A 24013-nucleotide genomic window follows, 5' to 3' on the forward strand; every position below is an offset into this window, starting at 1 on the left:
TGGTGTGTAGTGATACTGCCCACAGTGGGTATAACAGATTTCAGCGCCTGTGAATAGGCAGTACAATACACTGAGCAAGAGGATATGATTCGCTGTACTGGACGGTGTTTATACATGCAAGCACGCGCCTTAGTATAGGCTCTGAATCAGGTGCTGGAGTTTTCAGTTTGTACAATAAACTGACAGGTCACATATTCGTTTGGTAGTCATTGAGAAAAGACGGTAAGAGCTCAACACTTCAAATTTGTTTATAGGAATTAAATCGACACTTATGTTTGAAAAAATACAACGTTTTACAAAACAGCACGATGTTTATATCAACCGTAATGAGTTGGAAAGTGTTTTATCTATATCTCTTATAAAGGAGCGTTGTTTAGAGACTGTTAAGCAAAAAATGTCGATTTTAAAATCATCGGATGACGATTCTTTTTCTTTCTCAAATTGAAATAAATGAATCAAAAATCAGATATTGGATAGTAAAAACAAATCTAGAAAAATATCAAACGTTCACATTTCATAAAAAGACTGATACAATCGGTCAACATGCTGAACGGTAGTGTTGGTCGTGGAAACATGGATAGGGGTTCGATTCAAGACTACAATGTAGGTGGAGGAGGAGGTGGTGGAGGAGGAGGTGGAGGAGAGTTAAATTTAACCGGCATCAATTCCGAGGATTTTATTATACAAAATACAACGAATTTTCCATTTCACCGTGAAACAACCGATTTCAGTTATTCCGATTTCTGGCCTTTTATTTCGTGTGAAGATAATGACACAGTCGGCTGCAACGAGTCCCTACATCTTAACAACATATCTCTGTTGAACGAGACAGGTTCCCGAAATGGGACCCTGATAGGCGAAGGGGCGGAGTATCGATACTGGACCCTATTTCTCCTTACCTTTCCGTTCTTCACGGTATTTGGGAATGTCCTTGTAGTGATGAGTGTTTATCGAGAGCGGAGTCTGCGCACTGCCACCAACTATTTCATCTGTTCTTTAGCAGTGGCGGACATCATGGTTGCTGTCATGGTGATGCCCTTAGCAGTGTACATGGAGGTAAGTAAATGGAACCCACATATCGAACGTAGAAATGAATAAAATTTGTTTTCTTTTACTACAAAAAAAATACGAAATAACATACTGTAAATCACTTAGATTTCGCGAGTGCTTTATTTCGCGAACTTACCTCTTCAGACATATTCGCAAATATATGAACGCTGGTCTAGAAAATACTTTAAATTTGGGAATAATGAGCTGTTAGAGACATGGAATCTTCAATACTCAGACATCATGGATGTCATCCAGTCATTTTCGTAAAAGTAATCGCGAAGGATTCGAACTAGCGATTTATTCTCCTCGTGTATTAACGCGAAAATAAGTCCAACGCGAAACATAAGTGATTTACAGTATAACAATCATACATATTCGCCTGTAGGAGAAGTTCTCTTCAAGCGTAGGGAAAATTGCCAAGATAATAACTCAAAGTTAGCAGGTGTCCTCGGCCGGGCAGGTGTCTCGGTACATGTAATCCGAAAGACAAAGTACTTTATCTACTGATCCACAAAATGTTTGAATAATTAATGTAGTTGGTATCATTGACACTACGACAATAACGAATCATTCAGAAATATTGTTGTGTAGCTAGGAATGTACACGACTTCGTTTAGCTGTGTATATACTCATCAGTGGAGTTTATTCATTCACAACCCATAGAATTGTAAAATCGTATTTAGTTAACAACAAGGAATGTACCAACATGTCAGCAGAATCTTCATTAAAATGTGATGATACTGCGGCAACATATGAAATAGGAAAAAATAAAACAAGAAAAATTAGGTGTTTCAGAGGATGAAGCCTCTTTGCTTGATCGACGACACTTCCCATGAAAACCGTTGTCATCCCAAGAGAGTAATGATACAATTGCAAGATTGTGTGTTATTGTTCATAGGATTCTTATAACTAAAGTAAACACAGGTCTTCGGTGTATTTGTATCGTCATAATATCTCTTAGCAGCTCTTCTGCTTGTCTTCTGTGGTCGAAATTTAACGAACCCTTATCTTAGCTTAATTGTTACAATGCAAGGCTTCAAAGAGGCTTCCAGAGCGTTTGGTCTTGTTCTCATGGTCCTTTTTGAATCGGCAGCTGAGCAAACCGCTGTTTTGGTCGAGGTACATCCTAGTTTAACTTAATATTTTGTTTGATTGTCGGTATTTTCGTGATATTTTTGGTTATCAAAACAACCGCATATCATTCAGCAGTAATAGAGAACGTAGAAATTATTGCTAACTATTACTTGATTTGATTATATGGTGCAGTTGTACTCCTTACGTCTGGTTCATGTTGAATCTACTGCTTGCTATTGTTAAAGGTCGTTGTGAAGTAAAACTCTGCTGGTGGACTTTTTTTTTTCTTCTTTCGATTTGCTTAAAAGCAACACGCCAACCATGTTCATTATATAAATAGTATCAACGATTTCAGTAATACACATTTACTTGACGAGAATTAAAACTGTTCCAATATCTTATATTTATTTTTTGTAAGAGTTATAGGGTTAATAATCCTATCCTTTGATGTGTTAACCTTTGTTTTGTTTGGTTTTCCTTTTTTTCGTCGCGATTTGACAAAAATGTATACCTTCTCCTAAATGTATTATTCAAGTCGAAAGACGAAATTGAAAAAAAAATAAATAATAACCTAATTGTCTTAATTAAGTAATTGATTCATCTTTCATATCTAACTCCCCGTTTTACCATTTTTGCATTATTTCCCTTCTTCATTTTTTGTATTTCGATAAATTTGTTATTAAGCATTGCTGAAGATTCCAAAATGACGAATCAAAAAATTGTCAGCTAGATATATTATACAGAATGGATTTTACCTTAAGTAAAAAAAGATTTTTACTGTTCATTTTTGCATCATCGACTCATCCTTAATTCATCAAATCTATTTATTATTAGACACATGTGATAAGAAAAGACTAGCAATAATAAAGAACAGAACAGTTCGGGTTTTCCTTACTCGCCTCAAAGGTTTCTCAATGTAGGCTATTAGCATCACTGACGAGTCCTAGGAGGACGAAAAAACGGCATGATGTAATATCACTGACGAGTCCTAGAAGGACGAAAAAACCTGTATGATGCAGTTTCATTCACTGCTTGAACCTACTGTATCTATATATGAATTTCTATGTAAAGGTGTCGTTCACTTGTGTGTCTTTTGTATAATCTCTTTATTGAAAGGTGTCATTGTCTTGTGTGCCTTTTGGACATTTTTTGTATAAAAAGGTTTTTTTTTCACTTCTGTGTCTTTTGTGCAATTTTTATATTAAAAGTTTCTATTCTATTAAATTATTGTATGACTCTGCTGTGTCCTCTCTAAATTTGTATTAACGATGCTATTCATTTGAATGCCTTTGTATACGCCCTTTTTATAGAGTTGTCTTTAATTCCTTATATGTCCCTACTATATCATAATCGTGTAAAAAGTTACCTTTACGAGTGTCTTTTGTACAACCATTTTAATTAGAACTTTGCCACGTCTTTTACGAACATGTCGTTAACAAAAGTTTATTGTCTGAAACGTTTGGTATCATAAACCTTTGTTTTGAAACTGTTAGTACAATCAGTTAATGTGCAATATCAGTTTTACTAAAAAGAGTTCTCAGTGCTGGCAGCATGAAAAGACATGCACTGGGTGGTCTTGACGTTCTACTAAAATTATCCGATTTATAAAAAGTACGAAATTTATCTAATTATTGGGCTAGTGCACCTTCCTATCTAGACATTCCTCTCGATCAATTCTTATTTTTCTCGGTTGCTTCTTGTGTTTTAACAATTTAGGCCCTTAGCATCACTGACGAGTCCCAGAAGGACAAAACAGATGTATGACGCATTTTAATTCTCTGCTTGGGCTGCATTAAATCTAATTCTAAATTTGTATTGAAAGGTACTCTTCACGTCTTTGTGTTTTGTATCATTTTCGTGTTTAGAACACAAAAGTATACTTAATTAGAGCGTTCTCGATGTCTAAACGTAATACCAGATAAAAGGTAGTATACTTTTAGAGTATTTCCTAATGTCAGGGAAAAGTTGTCGATTTAAAACGAAATCAACCAGATGGTTTATATTTATGACACTATGTTGTATAATGTAGGTTTGCGGTAGGCCCAGCATGATTGATATAGATATATTTAATGGTTCATTATGACGGGTAAACTTGCTTCCACTGCGGTGCAATACTATTATAAATCTATTTATAGCTCCTATATGTAAGTTACACTGCTTGTGTTCTCTAGAAACCATTCTATAACGTAATCCATTTACAAGTAAAAGCCAGCCATTTAAATGTCTTTTGAAGTCGTTATGTGATCATCATTATTACTTTTGAAGTAGGAATATATTCAATTTGATATCACTGATATCACTATAGAATAAACTGGCTACTAGATTTTATAAGAACTGTCCATCATATTTCTGCTAGGTTATTTCCCCTTAATTGAGATTATAATTTTTTATTTTCTATATATTTCCTCCGTATGGATTCTAGAGATACTGACCTTTTCGTGAGTAATATATTATCATTCAATGTCCTTTTCAGTAAAATGTTGCACATAGATACTGAAAATATTGCCATTTTTGAGGGCGCCTTGTTTGCTCTTTTATCTTAAAAGGAAAAACTCACAAAACTATGAACATGTAAATCGTTGAATAAGAATATTTCAAGAAATCTCAATTAAGGGGAGATAACCAAGACTTAGATTGGATGTAAGACATCTGTGTTATAGTATACCTTTATATACTTTACCAAGTAAATATTTTAATATTTCATACGTCTTAAGACCCTTTTTTTAAACAAAACAATATCAAAAGTCTAAAAGAAAATGTATGTTAATATTGATTTCGACGTAACGAAACCCCTGAAGTCGCATTTACTTTTTTTTGTTCCAGTTTAAGTTTGTATTCCTTCGATTGCTTGTGAGCAACGCTATATTCCTATGACTTTGTGGGTTACGCTATATTTATATAACTGTGTGAGTAACACTATATTTATATAACTGTGTGAGTAACACTATATTTCTTTAACTTTGAGGGTAACGCTGTATTTCTATTACTTTGTGGGTTACGCTATATTCCTATGACTTTGTGGGTAATGCTATATTCCTATAGCTGTGTGGTATCGCTATATTTCCTGAACTTTGTGGGAGACGATATATTCATTTCTTGTTGATGAATTTTGCCTCAGACAAGTCATTACTTTACCCTCTACATTTTACTAAAAATTAACAGTTACGTAACTTACAATAAATTATCGTTATCATGACACGAGTAATGACAATACGAGAAATATACGAACAGTGAAGCTTTTAACTGAAGGGTGTCAATGGTTGTCGTTTTGTCTAAGAAAAATGAGTCCAATGTTAATATGCGTTAGGCTACTAAATGTTCAGTGAAACTGACGAACAAGGTTGCTGAAAATTATGGTTTACAGTTGTCATTGAGAATTATTCTATTTTTTATGCGCTATGAATCTTGGCGTGTGTTTTTATCGTTAGTTTGCCTGTTGGTTCTGCTGTTCTATACCTTGTTCTCATTTGAGAAAATAACTTTACTTACTTGGATTGACCAAGGTTTACATGGCGGGTGTCGTCGATGAAGCAGGAAACGCTTACTCTTGGGAACACCTGGTCTTATTCTAATTGTACTTTCTCAAGAGTATCCATGTAACTCCTTCTTTCACATTTTACACCAGTTTTATTAAGATATGATTATGGTTATGTTGACATGTTGGTATTTATATATAAACTGAAACATCCTTTTTTCATCATTAATGTTTGATTCATATAGAACATAGAGTAGTACAAGTTCTGTCCAAATCAACCTGAGACAGTAATGGCGCTATGTATCTATTTAAGTAAGAGAAATAAAGCCAAGATATTATATCTGTAACCACTGGTCCCTGCAACAATGTACCTTCTGAAAGTATTCTCCTATACCTCTTACAAAAATAACAAAGCTGGTACTATACAGTTAATGGTCTTATAGCAAACTCTCTGTGACACATTGGTTCCAACGACTTGGCTTGTAAGTGTAGCACCTGGTCATTTGGACAGTACAAACAAAGCAGTCGACCCAATTTGACATAGTCTTTTGTTTGAGCTTTGGTCTAAATTGCATTTTGCATGTATCAGAAAAACATTCACAATGAGATTGGACTAACGTACATAGTTATACAATATGAAATAGTGTATTTGTAGAATCCAATATGTTTCATGTCAAAATATAATTAACTTAAACTAGAAGCAGTAAAGGTGAACATACGCTGACCATATTGTTAGCATTCAAAAGTCAATTGACAAACGGAAGCGGAAGTACATCGGACCGGATATGAATTATGGAAGCATTTATAGAGAGTTACATTCTAGTACAGTCTCGTTCGATAAGCGATGTACAATGTGATTGATTCTTTTGGGGATCGCACAAGTCCAGGATATGGTAATTGGAACGGTTTTGTTGTTGTACATCAAGAATCGATTTGATTTTAATACATCATTCTGTTCAATTATCTGCAAGCTTACATCAGTAACCTATTATCATATTTGATCATCTGAGTATTACATAGATCAGGCCTCACATTAACGATTGTTAATGGTACGGTGCTGTTACCAGAGATAAATATCACTGAATGATATTATCTAATTATAAAACTACACGAACTTATAACCTTTCATAAATAAAAATCTGATATACATTGTTGATAAATAAGTAATCAAATTTGATATTTTTCACCTTTCAATGCTAGGATTCCATAAATCAATAATATACTAAACTAGTTATGACATGATGAACCATCAGAATAAAATGATGAAATACATACGTTTACTGCCCCATTATTCAATTTTCGTAACTTCTCGATATTGGATAATTAATAAAAGATATGTGAAATAAACAACATGAAATAAACAACATGAAATATATGTACACAACACGAACAGGTGAAAAAGACTCCTTTAAAAACTTATCTACTACATTCTTGTCGAAAATCAGATACACCCTATGTAAGGAGTAGTTACTTTTAACAATATCCAACTTTATTTCACAACAATTGCAAACCAATTTTTTTTCCAACTTACAAAATGTATATTAATCACCCATGTTGGCCTGCGTTATGGTTAGCCCGCGAGGGGTCTTACTGTTTACGGAAACCAGAGTACTCGGGGAAAACCCACATGATCGCACAAGTGACTCCATACCTTATCACGTCCGGTGCGGGAATCGAACCCCGCACCACCCGACTTCCCACAGTAAGGACTTAACAACAATAAAAAATAAACTATTGCACGAAATATTTTTTATTGTTTCGAATTTCCTTTCATTTATACGTTTTGAAAATCGAACCGTCTTATACAAGTATGCTGTTTGAGTCTGATTTTTGTAGACTTTTTCCAGTGACAAATCCCTCTTTATGTATCTTTTTCTATTGCGGTATTTACAGACGGTGGCAACATCATGAGGTTTGTTCGAACTTTAGATATAGTTAACCAGACAAATTCTTTTCAGTTTTTGGGTCACAGTTTCCAAGTGCGATATAAAGTTAGATTGACGTGTTTGATGATCGTTAGTATTCCTAACGGTGTTATTATTGCTGTCCTTGTTCTCATTTAGGAACGTGACATAACTATTTTGGCTTCACCTAAACCTACATAGCTGATGTCGTCTATGAAGCAGAAAAAATTAAATTTGTGACTTTTAATCTGAAGTTTAATTCTATCGTTTGAGATGAAAATCGCAAAAATTTTGGCCAGGAAAAATAGTCAGCTATACAGTAATTAATTTTATAGCTTACTTATCCACTTTTGATATATAAATACTGATACATTTAAGTATGAATTCATATTAATACTGTACGCTCTGTCACTTGTGTATTGTAACCTATAAAAAAAACATACTTCAAAATCTCGTTAGAGGTTTCAAGGACTTATCAGGCTATGTAGAATTTCAACCAATGAAGTGTCTTGTTATTCTAATTTTTTTGCTGTAAAGGCAGGAGAAATCAGCTTCCATTAAAGATTTAAGTGTCAGTAATTAGTGACTACCTACTTCAGACCTGGCTTATTACCCCATCAAGGTCGCTGTCTCACTGTAGAACGTTATCATAAAACTTTGTTTGGAAATTTTCCTGTCTATTTTGAATGCTTCTCTACAAAACGAATGATATTTTTTATGAATGTTACCACTTAGTTTTCATCGCTTGCCTCCTAGGCACCAACAGTTTTAATGTTTTCCCATCAACAATGAGACCTGGAAGACCGAGACACTGGCATGATGCAATTTGATTGATAAGTTCACTAAAATGTACTGAAAAAAAAATATATTGTATTGAAAGGTACTAAACAATTCTTATATTGTATTGCGAGGTACTAAACAATTCTTATATTGTATTGAAAGGTACTAAGCCATTCTTATATTGTATTGAAAGGTGCTAAATAATTCTTATATTGTATTGAAAGGTGCTTAACAATTCTTATATTGTATTGAAAGGTACTAAGCCATTCTTATATTGTACTGAAAGGTACTAAACAATTCTTATATTGTATTGAAAGGTACTAAACAATTCTTATATTGTATTGAAAGGTTGTACTGAAATGTGCCTCTCTTGTACAATCTCTGTAGGAAGTTATTGATAATTTACAATTTTGTTGGATTTAAGTCCGAGCAACAGTTTGTGTTATATTTAAGGACGGTCGTTTTTACAATGGGTTCACTTAGCGGCGTTTTTGTATTGCCATTAAACTGAATTTCCTGAACAGGATGACACGACACCCAACCTGGTTTATTGTACTGAAAACTGGTGAAGTAGTCTTTACCGAATAGCAATTTCAGCTTTTCAAATATGAATGGATATTTGTACTGAAAAAAAAATCGTAATTTTGTGATTTCATTTCATTTCTATTTTCTCTAGAAGCAAAACTTTACAATGTGACTGTAGTGTGAACGCAGTCGCTGGCCTAGAACTGATATGTAATATACTTAAAGTATCATACATAGTATGTCTGGTTCATAAAAATAAAGGAGAAAATTAGGACCCAATAATATTTCCTATTCTTTTTCAAAACTTAATTTCTATTGAACTGCTTGTCGCCGTGTCTAAACACGAATCCATAACGAAGGTAGAAATAAGATTAATACATTGACATAAAACGTAGTGGGGATAGATACACCGTCGCTTGGAGTAATCACATCATTGTGTTTCAGTCTCAACCCTCACTGATGTAATAGGTATGTACATGGCAAATAGGAGGAAACCAATTAAAATTCAAGTACCTACATAGTCGCAATGTCAATGCTGAGTTAGATTAGTAAAATGTATCATGCTTTGCCGTGAGCTGTCTGCAGAGACGGAGTCAAGTACACAAACAAAAGGCGTGTTCAATTTAGAAAAATGTCGATTCTTGTTTAAAATGTGTCTTTCTTTACCTAAGGTCCTTCATGCAATTCTTCATCGCTCGGAGATTAGACAACGTGCCACAGTTTCGTGGTTATAATTGATTTCCTTCTTATCAAAGCTATATTCCTTTTATTTCTTTATGTGTCTATTTTTGAGAAAAATGTCAAAACTGAAATTCCGAGATCTAGATTGATTTAAAATTTGTGTTAAAACTGATAAAAGATAAGGGAAATTGATTATAATGAATTGTGTTATTGAAATGAAGTTTTGAATGTGTTTTGTGATATCTTTAGTATGTAGAAATATGTCAGTTATTGACAAACCGCCGAGAGGAGGATTCCAAAATTGGTTTAAGTGTGATGTGATCAAAAAGAAACCAAATGTCGCCTATAGGTGCCGACTGTTTACTATTCTAGGGATTTTCTATCAATATCTGTGTCAATTGTTTATTCTGATAGTTGTAGAATATTTACACAAGAATATCCATTAATTGTTGTAAAAAAAAACTTTTCCAAAAACATGAAAATGCCAACAATAATTATATTCTAGATTCAAATCTAATAAAACTAGGGCAAAATATGAACGAAAGAAAGGTTTACATAGAGACTCATCAAAAAGTACACAGAGAATAAGACCAGGTGTTCTTAAAGAATAAGCGTCTTCTGCTTCATCGACACCACACGCCATATGAACTGAGGACAAAAATGGATGAAAAAAAAGAGGAAGAATTACGATATAAAGAGATTTTTAATCATTAAAGCATTCTGATTTATTAGGAAATATTTGATAGAAAAGAAAAGAGAGAACCAAGTGTTCCTAAATGGGAAGCATCTTCTGACATTTGACACTTGCTGGTATAATGTCGCCCGTGACTGTCGACAGAATATTGTGCAATCCTTCCAACTTCTGGATTTGTAAGAAAAGACAACACACTAGAACTCAATCATCGAGGTTTGTGAGAAAAGACAACACAATAAAACTCAATCATCGAGGTTTGTGAGAAAAGACAACACACTAAAACTCAATCATCGAGGTTTGTGAGAAAAGACAACACACTAAAACTCAATCATTGAGGTTTGTGAGAAAAGACAACACATCACAACTCAATCAGCTAGGTTTATGAGAAAAGACAACACTCTAGAACTAAATCAGCTATGTTTATGAGAAAAGACAACACACCACAACTCAATCAGCTATGTTTGTGAGAAAAGACAACACACCAGAACCCAATCAGCTATGTTTGTGAGAAAAGACAACACACCAGAACTCAATCAGCTAGGTTTGTAAGAAAAGACGAGACACTAGAACTCCATTAGTGTTTTTTTTTTATATGTTATCGTACGGTATTGAATTTTAAACAAAGAAATTACGTGAATTAGTTTTGTGTTTAATGACTTTTGATGGTAGAGTCATTAGTAAAACGTTCGGGAGGTTTTTTATCAACAATCAGATACGATTTTGTAGACAATGAAGCGATCACCAAATCAGAGTTGTAATCTTACAATGAAACACTGCTTACAAGTACAAATGCTCATCCAAAGGTTTATTTTGGTTTCTTGAAAAAAAAAACAGCGGAAGGTGGAGAGTATGGATTAGTTTGCCCTTCCTAAGCGATGGCGCAATATCACTTACCGCTCACAGGGAGCGGTGCTGATCGACATTCTTTCATGAAAAAATGGTTTTGACAAGTATCACATCTTATCAAAAGGCTCCTACCAATTCATATTCTTGATTGAACCTCTGACAATGACGCATTTCCGTATTACTTTAATCTATGTTCGGGCTGTTGTTCAAATATACGCTTAAAAACATGTATGATTCAAAACCTGTGTATCATTTCGAGGCTTATTAAAGGAGGATGGGTATCTCGATTCTGATTTCAAGGGCACACATTATTCCGAGACTTAATAGAGGAGGATGGTGTATCTCGATGTTGATTGAAAGTGCACACATTATTTCGAGGCTTAATAGAGAAGGATGGTGTATTTCGATGTTGATTAAAAGTGCACACATTATTTCGAGGCTTAATAGAGGAGGATGGCGGATCTCGATGCAGATTAAAAGGGCACACATTTATTTCGAGGCTTAATAGAGGAGGATGGCGTATCTCGATGTTGATTAAAAGGGCACACATTTATTTCGAGGCTTAATAGAGGAGGATGGCGTATCTCGATGTTGATTAAAAGGGCACACATTATTTCGAGGCTTAATAGAGGAGGATGGCGTATCTCGATGTTGATTAAAAGGGCACACATTTATTTCGAGGCTTAATAGAGGAGGATGGCGTATCTCGATGTTGATTAAAAGGGCACACATTTATTTCGAGGCTTAATAGAGGAGGATGGCGTATCTCGATGTTGATTAAAAGGGCACACATTATTTCGAGGCTTAATAGAGAAGGATGGTGTAATTTCGATGTTGATTAAAAGGGCACACATTATTTCGAGGCTTAATAAAGGAGGATGGCAGATCTCGATGTTGATTAAAAGTACTCACATTATTTCGAGGCTTTATAGAGATGGATGGTGTATCTCGATGTTGATTAAAAGGGCACACATTATTTCGAGGCTTAATAGTGGAGGATGACGCATCTCGATGCTGAATAAAAGAGCACATATTTTTTCGAGTGTTAATAGATGAGGATGGCGCATCTCGATGCTGAATAAAAGAGCACATATTTTTTCGAGTGTTAATAGATGAGGATGGCGTATCTCGAATCTGACCAAATGGACGTATATTATTTGGTTACTTATTAGAGGACGCTGGTCTATCTCGATGTTGATCTAAAGACCATTTCTTATTTGGATTCTGCTGAGAAGATTGTATTGTATCTCGATGTTGATTAAGATCATACGAATCATTCCGATGTTTATTAAAGGAAGGGCAGTATGTCTCGATGCTGATTAAAAGAACATACCATTTTTATGACGCTTATTACGGAAAATATTTGTACGACCTCGAGACGAGTTTAAAGAGGACGCGCTATCAAGGGTATGGTATATAGAATGCGCGTTATCGCAAAACTAATAAATAAATGACCTTTTATCTCGAAACTGATTAATAAATTACATGTTATCACATAGGAATCAGCGAAAATGATATGACGCACGTAATATAATAGAGACGTAGACACACAGTTAATCAATAAAGCATTGTTTCCAATGTACATTTGTGTAATCAGATGTTCTGTGCATTGGATAGCCAAGACTAAATGATAAACTATTACCAATGTTAACGGTATATTATCGGGAGCGGTCGAACTGAACAGATTTAATATTACTCAATATTAAACCCGTCTTTTTCTCGGTTTACTTTTTTCATGGGTTTTCCTGTAGTTGTATCCTCTGTTCATATTTTGCCTTGTTTTCAACAGATTTCAGTTTGAATTAAGATTCTGTTAATACATTTTTATTTATTTCTTGGTTTTAAACTTTCTCAGTACGTACACATTAACACTTTCTATGATATGAATGTATTCATTTCTATTCGAACCGGTGTGCCATTTTTCAATTCGGTGACGTCCGACCTTGAGACTTGGTGCTGTCGGGGTTATTTATCTTACTAATGAACGAAACCAGGCCTATAAAGACACAATTCATGTATCTGATGATAGTTCAGAATACACACATGTTCTTAACTTTTTAGATTATCTGTCCTAAAGAGTCAAGATGACATCTATCCTTTGTCCGTCGCTGTCCACTGTCCGTCCGCCGTCCGTCAGCCGGATGTATACTTTTACTTCAAATGTCCCTCCTCCCATAAGCCAGCATCAGTGAGAGAGGGGGAATCATAATATGATATTTTGACTCTTAGGGGCCTAAGGTTAAGGCTCGATAACGGAAATTCGGGATGAGGTTTTAAAATTATTCTCCTCTTATATGCCTGGTGTAATTTCAACCAAATTTGGCCTAAAACACCATTAGTAGAATACAATCATTTTTAAAAAAAAATCCTGAATTTTTCAAATTTAGTTTTTTGTGAAGTGCACCTACTATTTCTGTGTTTTTGTCAGATGACAGTTAATGCCAATGGGCCGTTTGTTTTGTCACTCAGTATCGTGTGACCTTTTGTGCGTGTTGGGTTTATTGCAATACAAATCTGTCTTTTTACATTTTTCCAATCTAATAAAGTTTTTTTTTTCAGTGGACAACTAGGTTTCCACAACATAGGCCTTAAGTATAACTGAAGGATATGCCAGCTGTATTTTGTTGTGTAAATTTCCGTTTGACTCTGCTATATGTAAAAATTGACTGGAAAGGTTTTTTGTACATTTTTTAAAATTAAATCTTTATTTATTTCCACTTACGTATGCTATATATAGCACCACCAAAGTTATCTAGTGTTAACAATAAACACGTTGATTTATTAAACCGGATACAAGTTAGACATCGCGCTATCTTTTAACATTACGTTCGGGACGCCCATATAATTAATACAAAGATTTTTTATATTATTACAATGTAGTACACAAAATTGAAAAACATTAACGACTACCGACTATTGATAGTTTAAAAGCGTTATAATTCATGTCTCGTCATAATTGTTAGAAGGTAAAGGGGGTGTGTCGTGCTATTTTAAACATCAAACAATCGTAAGATGGCTGTTGTAAGTACCATGACCTCGCCGGTGAGTTCATCAGCATTGTATTTCTTATATGAAGAATGATTTCGGTTTTTATCAATCGTGTTTTTACTTTTTGAAATTGTACCGAGAAGAACTTCCAATGAAGTAATATATAAACTTGTACACCACACTTAATTTTATAAAAAGACACGACAGTTTCATCAATTTGAAATTTCAGATCTTAAAGACGAATTTCAGCAAAAAACGACCATATATATAAACTTGAAATTTATTTTTTTTTTTATTTAGAATTCAAATTGAAAAAGGTGGCTTCCCAAATAAATTGAAATGTCAAGAGTTCGATGAACGGTATGATAATCGGTACTATGTATTTGAAAAAAGGAAAAACTGATTTTGAATTTCAAATATTCCCTCAGTTCATGTCTCAATCCAGTTAAACTGACCCAAACAATGTATCAGTTGTAAGGATCTGCTACGGATTTAGCCGCAGTTATTTTAGAATATTTAACTGGTTAACGATTTATTCGGACACCAACTTGTTATTTACCGATAATCTCTGATAACCTATCATCGTCAACATGAACAGCACTTGGATCCCGTCATTTAGACACGATAGGAACATGTCGGTTTGTGTGTAGGTGGCGCCGTCTGTTCGTCAAAACAGGTAGTGGTGGAATTACCTGCTTACTGTCTTTCACCTCTTTTAAGATAGAATTCCGGTGATTATCACAATCTACGGAGGAATCTATCCACACGCACGAGAAATGTCACCACACCGTCTCTGTAATCACCTGCCCCGGATAGTACAGCAGACATCGTGTCGGCAATACATCACGAGCGAATTTCGTTTTCTGTCCTCGAGTACATGTCCCTGCCTCTTGTTTTGTGCTAATTTTAGTTCGGAATCTATCAAAACATGGTTAGTTTTGTCCTTGTATATGGATGTGTCATTTCAACATATTATTTCAATATATGGACTTATTTTAACAACTCAGTATATGTAATTATTTTAACAACTCAATATTTATACTTGAATCTGAGTAATAACGAAAGAAATGAAAATAAATTCACACAAAAATAGTGATTTCTCTCTCTCTCTCTCTCTCTCCCTCTCTCTCTCTCTCTCTCTCTCTCTCTCTCTCTCTCTCTCTCTCTCTCTCTCTCTCTCTCTCTCTCTCTCTCTCTCTCTCTCTCTCTCTCTCTCTCTCTCTCTCCTCTCTCTCTCTCTCTCTCTCTCTCTCTCTCTCTCTCTCTCTCTCTCTCTCTCTCTCTCTCTCTCTCTCTCTCTCTCTCTCTCTCTCTCTCTCTCTCTCTTTTATGTTTTTACACTGTTATGTGTTATGTTTCCTTCGTTGTTGCATCAGCTTACGCCCTTCAAATAAATTAAAAGCCACGTACAAAAGCTACATCATATCCAATTCTCTATATCACAACCTATTAAATAGTTTTCTGAAAAAAGGAATGAAATTTTATGAGTGTTCATAACCACTAATTAACTGTTATCATTTATGTATAAATTATGCAACACTTGTATGTTTTCAAAGAGTTTTGTCATTCGTGTCTCATTGAAAGTGATCTGTAGTTCCACTGATATATTGACTGGCTTGTAAATACACTTCACATCAATGTATACATATTTAACACAATTTGTAATCTCGGAAGTGAAATCTCTGTGCCTTTAATAGGATCAAGAGAGCATGCGTGCGAGAGGGAGGACAGTTTGTAAAGTCGGAACTCGTGACCAGTTCAAGCTTCCTGATTGATCACTTCGAAATAAATTGTCACGTGATATGGCCAACACTGGTCAGAGATATATCCATAATAGAATTGCTGTCCGTGAGTTTGACCAATGGCTGACCATACCAATAGGTTGTACAAAAACACATCTTTCAGTACGTATAAGAATGAGATACAGTAGAGACCAATAACAACCACATGTACATCATACCGTGGTTCTGTGTCCTTCTCTCCACCCATCAATGATTAGTCCTGGAACAGCTGTTTGATCATTCTCTTTGTTCTATTTACTTTTAGAATTGTATTAAAAGGTGCTATTCACTTTAGTGTCTTTTGTACAGTCTGCTAGGATTCGTCCTCGATCCCGAGGGTCTAAAATTAGAAACCAATATGCCGAATGAGAACAATTAGATGTGATCGCGAGAAAGTTTTAAATCTGGATTGGGAGATTCACTTATCCCATAATTCGATATATCACATTTTTCCTACTATCGTATACTGCTAAAAGAGTTTGAAGTGCATGTATGTGTAAATTCTGAACTGTGCCACTATTCAAATGATTTATATCCTTTAATTGTGCTAAGAAGCATTTACTTGTAATGATATGATATTAGTATCCTAACATTGAATTGTATAAACTTTATCGTAATTAATATTCAATATCGCACATATAAAAAACACCAACAAAGTGACCGACATGTTAGCTGAATTTTAATTCAACCCAAATACAATCAGACTAGGGTATGTTACGAACAAAAGATTAATGTACTTCTGAAAAATACTAAGAGATTTAGACCATGTGTTCAGAAAGGGTAAGCGTTTTCTGCTTTATCGACCACACTCATCTCGTTAATCTTGGACAATACAAATAATGTCTCAAATTTGCATTCAGTGATTCCGTAAGTGTAAGACAGGATGTACTTTGGACATTTTTTATTGATGAAAAAAAACCTTCGAAATGAAGGCTTATTGAAAAATAATGTCCTTCGAAAATACATGCACATATTTTTTTGTATTTGAGGCAAAACCGCGAAAATTATAACCATGGAAAATAATATCATGTACAGTAATCATCGTTTATGTCAATATTGTATAGTCCTTATTAACACTTTTTTTTGTCTTTTACATGGTGATAATATTTGTTATCCTCCAACTGGCACTGCCATTGTCAGAATAAACCTGCCACATATAGTATTGCTGTATTCGGCAGTGATGGAAAACAGCTGTGTGGTAATTTAACAGAGGTTACTTAAAATTCACCTTCGGAAAATAAATAGCTGTTGAAATAAGGGATTTGATATGTTGCTATGAATAAGTTTATTTACGAAAATTCATGAAATCGCTGTCATATCCGTTGAAGTTTGGAACTACGTTTCTGTGTGGAGGAATTATTTTGGCATATGGTAGAGGCTCTCCATTTTTGTCTTTCTTGCCCTCGCCAAAATATAGCTGATATTTTAAGACACTGACCATGTACTCTCTCTATCCATACTTATGCTTAATATATTGTCTATATCGATATTTGGGTGGCGTTGACATATCCGATGTCACGTGTTACACGTTGTCTATATCAACACTTGTTGTATTGTGTTAATGTTAATGGTGATATCAAATTATTGAGTTCCATCGAACGTTATATTCATATTAGTATTGTACATTTAATTTATCTGAAGGTGACGAAAATGTTTAAACTTATATACAATACCGTGCATTTTAGTCAATTTTAAAGCTTCTAATAGACAATGATATCTAAATTCTTAAGATAAGAAACAAAATCCATTCGTATGAATCATGATCAGGTTTCAAGGTCAATGTTTACACAGTAGTAAGACTCTGATTTGTGTATGAACCACGTAGCTCATGCGGTACCTCTTTCCGGAAATGAGGTATAGTCTGCCGTCCGGAAACCTTACGCAAAGACGGGAGTGTACAACACTGATATCCGGTCACGTGATGCGAGAATCCTTATTTCCATCGCACTCCGCCATTACTTGCCTGAGTTATATATCAATCAACGAATATATATGTGTGTGTATATGTATATATATTATATAGATATATGTAGAGACTGATAAACACACCGAATCCTCAACTCCACACACTGAGGCAGAAAAGTAAACATCTGATATGTTATGCATCAAAACGACAGCACAGATAAAACGTAAATATTTTGTACCCTGTAATTGTTATTGATCAATTTCTTTGAGATATTCTATTTCCACGTACGGTACAAGTTGGACAAAGTTACTAACATGAGCTTGACCTGACCAAGTCTTACTTGGTGGGTGTCGTCGATGAAGCAGAAGATGCATACATTTTGCAACATCTGGTCTTACTCTCCTTGTACTGTTGCAATTGTCCCCGTAAAGAAAACAAATGATATTTTGCCTTCGTTTTATCGAATTCGAGATTGAATCAAGATTCTGTTGACATGTCGGTATCTTCTTTATATCTCCAAGTAGAGTTGGAACAATATCAGTTTCGATTATCAAACCAGACAGGTAATTGGTTTGTCGGATATTTGCCTAGTCCTGTATTGAATAGCTTATTAACCAAGTTTTCGCAACATCTAATTGCTTAGTCATATCATCGGGCCGACATGATACACTGTAAAACCATAAATTTTCGTGAGAGATTAATTTTCGTTGAAATATTGGGTAATCTAAATCCATGAATTTACATGGTCACGAAATGATATACAGATACATGTTAATATGGTTTATAGTACTAAAAGATTTATCCAGAAATCCATTTACTGACGAAAATGTTTATTTTTGGAAAACCACGAAATTTTAGCCCCGCGAATGTTTATAGGAATTAGAGTATCCAGAATAGAAATAAAGAAATAAAAATACCAAGAATGCATTTCTTTTGGAGGTGTTGATTGTTTATATCAAAACGTGAGAAAACTATTTGGGTTGTTTTGGTAAAAAGTTTAAATCTTTTAACGAGGAAAAGGACAGTCTCACACTGATTAATAATACTGTATCTACATATCTCTATATGTGCGTACCGCTTAAAAATAATTCTTCTTCATGGATTTTTAATATTAATTCAATTCCATGAAATGATAAAATTTCAAAGTAACAGAATTTTAGAAGCAGTTAATTTTGTGAATTCTACACGAAATTAAGTGAAAACGAAAATGCATATTTTTGTAAAACTCCGAAATTAAAGTCCAAAGAAAAAATAAGATTTTGCAGTATCTAGAAAGAACCTATCTTCTCAATAGGACTTAATCTTTTCACAGCACTTAAAACTGAAATGTCCATAACACCAGATATGATGTGAAGACCAATTCAGGACCCAATCCTTTAGCTCGGACTCGGCCACGGATAATACGTATACATGGGCTACGCAGGCCTCAATAAGAAAAGGCCAGTCCAGATCGCAGTCTTCCACACGCGTGATCTCACAATGAAATGATATCAATTCGGCGTGGTATTGTATAGATTGTCAAAATATAAAAACATTGTAAGGACGCTGATAAGAGAAAGCTTTCCTCGTTGATACTCGCCACAGAAAATTGATTCCCCTATAACACCTTGTAATTAGATCTATCCGAGCGCCAAATCTCATTACCTACCTACCTGTTAAGGAAAGCTGTCCTTGTCGATGACCCCCCGATATCGTTATGGGTTGGTATTATAAGAATATACACAGGTCTTGTCAGAGCAGCGTTGTCACGCCTGCCAATTCACGAAAGAATCTCCCCAGAATCCAACACTTTTTCTCTTAGCATCAACAATACAAGCGTTAAGCGGAATATTGCAAATGTCGACGACCAATTTATAAGTGATTAAGGTATTGAACGATTCAGTGGCTGGAAACTGAGTGTTGTATCATACGACACCCTGACCATATACACAAACAATGTTCCGTTGCTGCTCAAATTAACACATGTAATTGTCAGTATCTCCGCGTCTATATACTTCAATATGTATCTATCTTTCAAATCACTGATAAAGATTCGTCATTTTTTTAATCAATGGGTTCAAGGTCCTCCAAAGCCGATGGTGGAGCGCTGACACTTCCTGAACAAATAGTCGTATTCTCCGTCTCCTTTTTCAGGAGTCCTCGTGTAAATTTTGTTTCAGTTCATATTTTGCTCTCGTTGTATTAAATCTAAGTTTGGCGTATGATTATGTTATCATGTTGGTACTTTCTTGCTGTTTTAGCATATAAAGAACAATTTTGTTATGAAATCTTTGTAAGCTACATTAAAAAATACATAAAAAAGTGATATTTTCGATATTCCTGATTTAAAATTGAAATCAATGATAATAAATCCGATTAATATTGAAACCTTATTCCAATTCTCCCGATTAATATCGAAACCTTATTCCAGTACTCCCGATTAATACCGAAACCTTATTCCAATTCTCCCGATTAATACCGAAACCTTATTCCAATTCTCCCGATTAATATCGAAACCTTACTCCAGTACTCCCGATTAATACCGAAACCTTATTCCAATTCTCCCGATTAATACCGAAACCTTATTCCAATTCTCCCGATTAATATCGAAACCTTATTCCAGTACTCCCGATTAATACCGAAACCTTATTCCAATTCTCCCGATTAATACCGAAACCTTATTCCAATTCTCCCGATTAATATCGAAACCTTACTCCAGTACTCCCGATTAATATTGAAACCTTATTCCAAATCTCCCGATTAATATTGAAACCTTATTCCAATTCTCCCGATTAATACCGAAACCTTATTCCAATTCTCCCGATTAATACCGAAACCTTATTCCAATTCTCCCGATTAATATCGAAACCTTACTCCAGTACTCCCGATTAATATTGAAACCTTATTCCAATTCTCCCGATTAATATTGAAACCTTATTCCAATTCTCCCGATTAATACCGAAACCTTATTCCAATTCTCCCGATTAATACTGAAACCTTATTCCAATTCTCCCGATTAATACCGAAACCTTATTCCAATTCTCCCGATTAAGACCGAAACCTTATTCCAATTCTCCCGATTAAGACCGAAACCTTATTCAATTCTCCCGATTAATATTGAAACCTTATTCCAATTCTCCCGATTAATATCGAAACCTTATTCCAATTCTCCCGATTAATACTGAAACCTTATTCCAATTCTCCCGATTAATACCGAAACCTTATTCCAATTCTCCCGATTAAGACCGAAACCTTATTCCAATTCTCCCGATTAAGACCGAAACCTTATTCAATTCTCCCGATTGATATCTAAACATTGTTCCAATTCTCCCGATTAATATTGAAACCTTATTCCAATTCTCCCGATTAATATCGAAACCTTATTCCAATACCCGCGGTTAATCTTTCTTTCAATACTGCCGATAAGGCTCCATGTTCCCGACCGCCAGGTTATGATTCTCCGGGAATAAAAATTCTGCCTTATTATTCGAAAGAAAAGAGCGACACACACTTCTTACACCGAAAAGACGACAAAAACAAACAAACACACAAACTTATCTTTAAAGTGTAAAACATCTGTGAAGTTTTGTTTATCAATGCATGTTTTGTTTCTTAAAAGAAAACAGTTAGTGTATAATCAGTAACGTTGGTGAGGTTCTGAAATATTCATCAAATTACTTTTTAAAAATATGTACAGAAACAAATTACTTTTTTTAAAACACGTACAGGAACAGTATTTTTTCTTGTAATTGGATATGACGCCGTCGACTTACAAGAAAACTCAAAACCACCGGAACAAAACGTCAAACTAATTCCGGAACAGTCTGAAATGAAAGTTATGAACCGGAGATGATTGATCTACAGTGACCTGGGATCAATGTAATAAACTATCTACATTGTGCATTTGTGCTTAAATTCTAATCTAACATGCTCTCAACATGTAAAGGAGAAAAAGCCGAGGATTTCTTTCCGTATCTTAAATCCGGTCCGCAATATTATATTGACTAAATTTGAAACCGACCCACTACTCGGTCATCAATCAGTTTGCATTAACCGAGTCAAACGATGCTAAAATGAATTTCTCGCAGATCGTCGGGGACAACATTCAATGTTTAACCTCGCTTTCTGTAGAAGGTTTGACTTTCAATTACACCGTTTTTTCCAGATTTTTTTGCCTTCAGTCTGGGCAATGATCATTTTTCCATGCCTTTTTACGTAAGATTAACTGTCTTTCAAATTTGGCAGAAAAATACAGTACTTTTATACAAGGTATCTATATCTTGGTCCCGTCGAAGGTAGGAAACCGTAAAATGTTAATTACCGTCCTTCACCTTGTTATACGTGTGATCAATCATTCGGTATTGAACTGGCTGTGTTGCAACTCTCTAATTGGGTCAAATTATCACGTTTAGCTTTGACATATCAGATTAGTGATAAAGTCCCGGCGGAATTTGAACGGTATCCAACATTAGACAAACTATACATAACCTAGCCACATTTCATATGTTCAGAGCTCCAGCTGCCTCTCTTAGTATCGAACGGAAGAACAGAATACAACCCATTGTTTCAAAGCCAGGGAAAACGATGTTCGTGAAAATTAAGAAGTGTTGGTTACTCGGAGGGTTACCCAATGACAGACCAGGTCCCTGTGAATTTAGCTTCATTTCCATTCCTGCACCCTCTCTAACTGCAATTTTTCTGTATTTTCCCATGCCGAACGCCATGGTGGGACATTAACAGATAGTTTTGCTATGGCTATGGTACGGTAACATGTCTCAATCTTATCAGGTTTGTCCATAGATATGTCATTTACTGTAATGAGAAGTTCGACCCTGACTATCGCCGGTTTCTAGTACCGAACTTAAAAAATATTAGAAAACGGTAGATAAATAAGTATATTTGTTCTGGAAATTTGAAAAGAACCAGAAAATGCTAATACGCTTACAGAATCTTAATTCAAACTAAAAAAAATCAATAAAACTCCCGACATGGAGAAGAGAACTATTTACACGGATGGTCCTGAGAAAGTACGAGCGTCCTCTGTTTCATTAGTTTAAGAAGGTAGGTTTAGTTTAATTGACAAATGAAATAGCCTTCAAAGGTAAAACGTAGAATAGTTTTTTGAGTAATTACCTTAATAAAAAAAATGACTGACCCAGTTTGAGGGAGATTTTCTTTGCCTTAATTGGTAACATACTTTAATTAGTGAGAAATCGATGATTATTGCAATGGGTTCAATTTCTAGATCCAGTACAACAGGGGCATTCCTTACAGAAGCAATTCCTTTTCCCGCCTTTCCTTGATTCTAACTGCTCCGTGTTATAACCCTGACTCTAATGTTTCGTCTTTACCCTGATTCCAACAGTTCTAATGTCTGTCTCTGTGGTAAGCTGTCTTTACCCTGATTCTAATGGCCCCAGAGTTTATGGTTCTTAAGGTGAATCGTTCGCGTGATTTTAATACTCCTGATGGTGCGAGTAACTGACTCATAAACTACAGGACTAGTTGTCGTTATGACGTTCCACGTTGGTAGTTTATAGTTTTATTGTCGATATTGATGGCGTAATTACAACACAGTCTGTCCTAAAGCCTCATACATTATTGAGTAAATGTTCACTGTTGCTCCTACACACTCTGGGTTTGTTTATATATAAACCCTAACGGAAACACTTTTAAACAATGCATTGTGGGTAAAAAATAGTAAACGCGTCATCAACATGAATATGTTATACAACTGAAGGGGAAACGTCTTGCCTATCACGTGACAATTACATCATTGATTAACAATGTACTACTCTGTTGACGTTCTGTAATTTGCCAGTTTATATTAATTTACACGTAGGGTTGGAGCCTCACTATACCTAAATACATCATGCGTTTTGTGCTTCTGTTGGTCTCTCCTTCATTATTAGAGTTCTCATGTGAATAGTATATGTATGGTGTTAAACTTGTGACCCTCTGAAGTTCTACTATCACTAAATAACCGTTAGGGTAAACCATGCTTTTGTCTCCCTGATTAATTCACGACATAATTGTCCTGGTACATCTATTGCATTTTTATGGTAATAGCTGCTTCCGATTCATCAGTTCGTGACCTTTCACTCAATGACCTTTCACTCCGTGACCTTTCACTCCATAACTCCGTGACCTTTCACTCCATGACCTTTCACTTCGTGACCTTTCACTCCGTCGTCATCCATGGTTATTATCATAGACATTTCGCCTTTTCCTGTATTACTATTTCCTTCGCGCTAAACCTGTGAGCCATCATTTTTTTTTATATATATAGACAGTTATTGCTCGTGATAGAACTATAAACACAGTATAATG

General features: G+C 35.0%; 1 protein-coding gene across 1 annotated transcript in view; it reads left to right on the forward strand.

The window, feature by feature from the left end:
- The first annotated feature begins 543 nt into the window (after positions 1–543).
- Positions 544–24013, forward strand: part of LOC132565031 (D(2) dopamine receptor A-like) — a 51995-nt gene continuing 28525 nt past the window's right edge. The window contains exon 1 of the mRNA XM_060229637.1: positions 544–1056. Coding sequence (XP_060085620.1) covers positions 544–1056 — 513 coding nt within the window. The remainder of the gene's footprint in view (positions 1057–24013) is intronic.

Source organism: Ylistrum balloti, unplaced genomic scaffold (assembly GCF_031769215.1).
Source record: "Ylistrum balloti isolate Yb309-2 unplaced genomic scaffold, AGI_CSIRO_Ybal_v1 Utg369688, whole genome shotgun sequence".
In the NCBI taxonomy this organism is placed as follows: Eukaryota; Metazoa; Mollusca; class Bivalvia; order Pectinida; family Pectinidae; genus Ylistrum; species Ylistrum balloti.